General features: G+C 49.6%; 1 protein-coding gene across 1 annotated transcript; it reads left to right on the forward strand.

Annotated features, from left to right (window-relative positions):
• Positions 1–3,735: 3,735 nt before the first annotated feature.
• On the forward strand, positions 3,736–4,877 carry DL89DRAFT_166382 (uncharacterized protein). Its single transcript, XM_040883734.1, has one exon. The coding sequence runs from the start codon at positions 4,018–4,020 to the stop codon at positions 4,696–4,698; it is 681 nt and encodes a 226-aa protein (XP_040739338.1). The 5' UTR covers positions 3,736–4,017; the 3' UTR covers positions 4,699–4,877.
• Positions 4,878–5,939: the final 1,062 nt, after the last annotated feature.

Genomic DNA, 5,939 nt, shown 5'->3' on the forward strand with positions numbered 1-5,939 from the left:
CAAGCTTATTGCGCACCTCATACACCTTGCCGAACCACCCTTGCCAAGGCACCGCAGCTGGATAAAGTCATCATGGTACCGGCCGGTGCATGTCCATCACCATATTCTCAAACGTTGTTGCAGATGAGGCTGACACGCGGCTGCTACGCCGCATCCACATTGTCTCGTGCACGCTACTGTTGGCTGCACTGGCGCTACGCGCCCGACCTGACGTAGGCCGCGAGCCCTCTGATACTCTGCTGCTCCGCGTGGCCATGCGTGGCAAATCAATGCTGTCGAACTGGTTCTCCGAATCAGATTCAGACGACGATGGAACGAGTCGCCAGTCTACCACCATTGTCGTTGCTCCATGACCATTCATCGCTATTGCCTTCGCTATCACTGTTGTCGTCGTCATCGTCGCCGCTGTTGTCGTCATCGTTGGTTAGCGAAATGTCAAATGCAAACGAATCGTCATCATCGTCACCCAGCCCAGTGGTCAGCGACCGGATTCCTGTCTCAATGTCCCGCTGCTCATACGATGCCAGCGACTCCTGCGCCTTCACCACCAGCTGCCGGAATGCGTCAGAATAGGTAGCTCTGACTGACGCAACCTCATCAACATACTCTTTGCCAATAATCCCCATTGAGTACAGGTACGGCAGATTGTGAAAAACAGCCGCCGGTTACGCAGAGGGTCGTCGTCGTACGTGCGGCAGTAGTTTTCCAGCAACGATACAAACAGCATCCGGCTCTGCACATCCCGCCCATCGCCCCGAGATTTCCGGCGGCAGACTCATCCCCGGGAGGAGACTGCCCATCCCTGGTGGCAGTGCCTTGCCGAATCCCATTGAGTTCTGCCGCACCAGCATTTGCTATGCGCTGCCATCAAGTCCGGCAGCTGCTGCATCGGAGACACATCGTGTTCGCTCCAGGCACCGGCAACTGCGATGGAGATCGTGTTGCCCAGAATCGCTGCGAACTGCCCGTCTCGCTGCTATTGGCCTCATCCCGCTGCTATTGCCCTCGTCGCTGCTGTCGCTCAGCTGCCGGAACCGCCCTGTGGCACCTTGCTGGTGCTTTGAACTGTCCGACTTGGATCGCTCGGCGTCGCTGCCGTCATCATCGACATTTTGTATTTCTGTTGCGCGGCTGCTGGCTTTCGTGTCGCTGCTGGATCGATCAGCCATTGAAATGAATAGGCAAAAGTTGTGTGTATGTGTAAATACCGACAGGCGGGAGAAATATTTACAAAACGGGAGGACTGCGGTCTGTGCTCTTATGCCAGCCTATTATGCATATGCCCGGGACAATAAATTATGCAATGGTGCCGCACTTTTGTTGACGTTGAGAAATTTAGTGACGATTTGGAAAAGAAGGCGGTGGAAAGCACGGAACATGGAGGAAGAAAAGGAGTCTGCAAAAAAAGTGTCAGGCCTGCGCCCGCCAGGTGAAAAAAAATAAACCGATGGAGCACCGCGATTGGCCGCAGTACCGGAACAAGCTACGTGGCCGGTGCAACAAGGCAAATCGGTGTGATATGCAACGAGGCAAACCCAGACCCACCAACGCACAGTGTAGCATTGATGTATGAGTGCTTAATACATATCTCGCCATGGGTCATCGTATTGACCAGGTAGCTGCTATTCAAACGAACTCAAACATCATAAAAACAAAAAAGCCACATTAGGACTGCATGTCCAACAGTCTCAATATAATGGACCCCTCAAGCATCGTTGAAGAAGATGGATACTGTAATGCGTAGGTGACAAGTGCGACCATGGAAAACATGGATGAAAACACTCTGGCCATATCGTTGGCTGGCTGCGCTCGCTTCAACATGCGTCGCACCCACCGTGTAATTCATTCATCGTACAAAGCATTGGACTCCGCACTCTAATAAACCACTCCTTTGACTCTTTCCCAGTGGACGCACGTCGATTTACCAAGGTCAAATGGGCCATGGGTATCTTCTTGGTGCTCACGCTCAATGTATATGCGGATTGGTGTCTCTAACTGTTAGAGAATAGCTGTTGGTCTGTCTGAAATGTCATCGAAATATGACCAGCTGGCATCCTTTTCCATTAGAGGCAATTGAGCATGGCCAGAGCTAGACTGAGGCAGCAAGCAGCCGTCCTTTCCACGAGCCTGGAGACCATGTCAGTCGAGTGACAAGCGGACCTCCAAGTAGCGAGCCTCAGCACTCTTCACAGGGTTTATAGCTAAGACACAAAGCTTGGACAGCTTTTCAGCGATTTCCGTGCACCACAAAACATTTACTGGTCATCGCCACTCCTAGTCACAGAAGTTATAGTGCGCAGGGAATCGCTTGCGTTCAGTCAAAGCCTTCTCGAGTTTGTTTAAACCAGCGCAGCAAAATCCCAAGCGTGGTTGCAACGGAGACAAGCAGCACCTTCCGCTCATCGCTAGTCTCTGCGTTGGCCTGCCTCCTATAGTCCTCAAATAGCTGGTGATAGCGAGAGAAACGACAATCCATTGCAGCAGATTTTAGAGATAGAAACCAGCAAAGGAACATTGAACTCAGTCTTAGCATGAAGTATGCTCGGAGTTTATATGTACAGAAACAAACTGAATACTAACCAGAGTCCGGGTGGTGCTGTATATAGTGCACTAGACAAACTACATTAGCTTTCGATATTATTTTTAATCACCTATGTAAACACCAGATGTCAGCTCAGTTCAGTTGTCCATACACGCTTGGGTCCTTGAATAATCTTTGTCAAGCTGGTATTGTCTCAATAGTTCGTAAACAAGGTGTGTAACATCGCACTGCATCCCAGAGACCTAGCGTTCTCTTTTAGAAGCCTCATAGCAGGGAAATCAATGTGTCTGCCAGGTGTCGCATGTAGTGAATATAGTGCGCGAATATCATTCCGCATATGCGGATTTTTTGGACAATAAGCAAACACTGGAAATCAAAGCCAGTTCAGCCACGCCGTGTCGTGTTTAAAAGCAGCAGACAGGTCTGTTTTTGTCCGTGGTCACAAACTCACCTCACTGCACCAATCTACACACTTTATATTTGCCATGGACTATGGTCAAGTGTTCACTTTCTTTGATGCTCCGGACACTGACAAGTCTGCAGTAGTTTACCGCGGCCACTTTAAGAAAAAAGCCGATTGCCTCTGACCAGCCGATTTGCTTACTCGGTCCGAATCGACGGGCGCGACCTCTCTGTAATCGCAATCCATCAGCAAGGAGCCATGTCCTCGTGTCGGGGTCGCGAGAAGGCATTTCCAAGAGTCGAGCATCAATGAGGGGATTTGGTGGTGTTGCATCAGCAAAGAAGGAAGGTTTCATTAAGGGAGCCTGGTCGTTCACAGATTTCAAGGGAAATGCGTACAAGTGGGATGTCAAGTTTTAGTGGCAGCAAGTGGTGGGCTGTATGACGCGGTGAACCAAGAGGTTGCTTTCTTTGAGCGAAAGCCATGGAAAGTTGAGATCGAAGGGTTCCTGTTCATCCGACAGCGCGTCTCAGAGGAGCTCCTTTCTCTGATTCTTCTAACAAACAAGCTTGTGCACAATCGTGTCAAAAGTAGCGAGCATCCCGATGGATAAAAGCGCAGTTTCCTTGGACTATCTTATGTTTTGGCTGGTGGAATCGCCCTATATCTCAGCAAACTGCAATACGTGGTTCTATGCAAGCCCCATGAAACGAAATATCTATTCGCAGCAGTGCAATTTTTACGCGCAGCCTAGCCTGCAGTCATCAATAAAAAATATTAAACCTGATTCGCACGTCTGATTGAATGGGTGTGCTTTGCGGTGCTGCCCACCTGGAGAAGCTACACGATAACCCCGTATCATGCTGCTATAAAACCTGTACAGCCATAATCCACTACTCCGTATGAAGCTGCTATTGTTCTGGCTCCATAGGTGCTACTAGTTTGCAGATTCTCTAGTATCTCTAAATATTATTCAAATGACATCTAATCTTTTCCTCTTCATCAAACACTGTACCAAAGAAGGCATTGACAGTAAACACCCCCAGCGGTTCGTCTTCTCAGCAAGAATTTAATGGTGGAAATAGCGCGTGCTCCAACCTCATTGCAGCGGGTAATGAATGCTACTGATCCAGCCAGCCTTGGGGTGCTGGATCAGTGGAACCAGCAACTAGCAGAGATTGCAATTGGGTTGCAGCAACAACTGGTGGGTCTACTTGCCCACCAGAAACCTGGCTACACACAGTCGCCGCTGCCGCGTTTACCAGCTGGGCAGATATCTGCGTCACATGTAGACATCACCCATGTCGATATCCTTCAGCTTATTCCACGTAGCGTGTGTCGAAGCGATGCCATTTATGGAATACGTCGAGTATACACTCTGGATTGCTCGAGAAACAAAAGATGCTCGTTAAAGGGCCACCTACAAAAGTTTGACATCAACAAGTCCATGATAATCAATTCGCACCCGGTCAGTACCCGGATCGACGAGTTCTTTATTGAGAGTAGCTACGCGGAGACATTCATTCAAAAGATGATTGATGGCAAGGCTGCTTCGTCTATCGGCATCGATCCGGCCAGTATAATCTGTCGGGAAGTCCGGCAGAGTGGACAGAAACCGTCTTCATCATACTACTGCGGGATGCTTCAAAGTGCATACTTGGTCATCAAAAATGCTAGCCACACCAGGGCCCTAGAGTACATCGCAGCATACACAAAAGAGATTGGTGTTGGGATACCAGTGCACGAGAAATAGCTGGCCAAGACGGACTGGCCCGATGCACTCTATCCTATGGGTCCATCGTGGTATTACTCGCCTGCCGCAATGGCTACACAGCAGGGGCTGGTGTAGTATTAGTCCCCCTCCCCATAAAGTCGCACTCATCACGCTGCTATCAAAAGACAGTATTGGCGTTTGCCGGCGCATCATTTTTATATTCGCTTTTGCACATACTCATATCTCATTGTATTGATCAACAAATATGGCTAATGATTTCACCAACGACCCCACCTACCCTTTTTTCCCAGAAAGGCGAAGCTGTTGACCCGAGAAAGAGATCTGCAGATACCTTTTACGTGTATAGTGAGGGAACGAAGAGGCGCAATATTTCGGCTTCATTGCGACCCCCGGCCACACCGTTTTCCGATATACTAAACACCACCAGCCCGTCTTCCATCGTGCAACTGGATCAGTGGAACCAGCAGCTCGCTGAGATGGTCATTGGGATGCAGCAGCGACTGGCAGAGCTCATTGCTAACCAGCATGCGAAGTCTGCGCCTTCTCCACTTCAACTTACAACGTCAAAGGCGCCAGCGGCTCTAGATATGGGCAAGACTGGCGTTGAGATCTCCAAAGCAGTGCCTCAATGCGACTGTCCAAGCGATATCAAATACAGAGTTCGAAGGATCTACACAGTTGACTGTGTCAAAGACCGCTCAATTTCGGTCAAACGACACCTACAAAAGTACGGTATTACCAGCTCGATGATCATATATTCTCACCCGATCAACGACCGCTTCGACGAGTTCATTGTTGAGAGCACTTACGCGGATACGTTTGTACATGCTCTGTACGATGCGCAGGTCGTCACAGTTATCGGCTATAATCTTTCCGGTGTTGTCAGTCAGGCGATATCGCTGGGCGCGCCGGTGCCAACCTATGACCAGTACTGCCGCAGCCTAGTCAGTGCTTACAAAATTGCGCGAGGAACGAAGCAGTTCCGAAGCAAAGAGTTTCTGCAGGAGTACGCCGCTGAGATTGGCATCAGGCTGCTGTAGTGCTGACTGGTCATTTATGCCACTTGAGTACTGGCCACTTTCGCTTGGCTCCTCCACCCCCATAAATATATTAATTCGGTCATCGCTGCTATAACGGACGGCTGTGTGGTGGGCAAACATCACAATGTACCAGCTTCGCACGTCAATAACTTGTTTGCTTCCAACATTGTACGCCATGTCGCTTAGCTTACCAAATGCTGCTTTTGACCATTCCTCTCA

This window comes from Linderina pennispora (assembly GCF_002104995.1).
Source record: "Linderina pennispora strain ATCC 12442 chromosome Unknown DL89scaffold_71, whole genome shotgun sequence".
Lineage (NCBI taxonomy): Eukaryota > Fungi > Kickxellomycota > Kickxellomycetes > Kickxellales > Kickxellaceae > Linderina > Linderina pennispora.

Excerpts from the sequence above, each read along its gene's own strand:
- DL89DRAFT_166382 (XM_040883734.1), top strand. The coding sequence starts at position 4,018 with ATGGTGGAAATAGCGCGTGCTCCAACCTCATTGCAGCGGGTAATGAAT.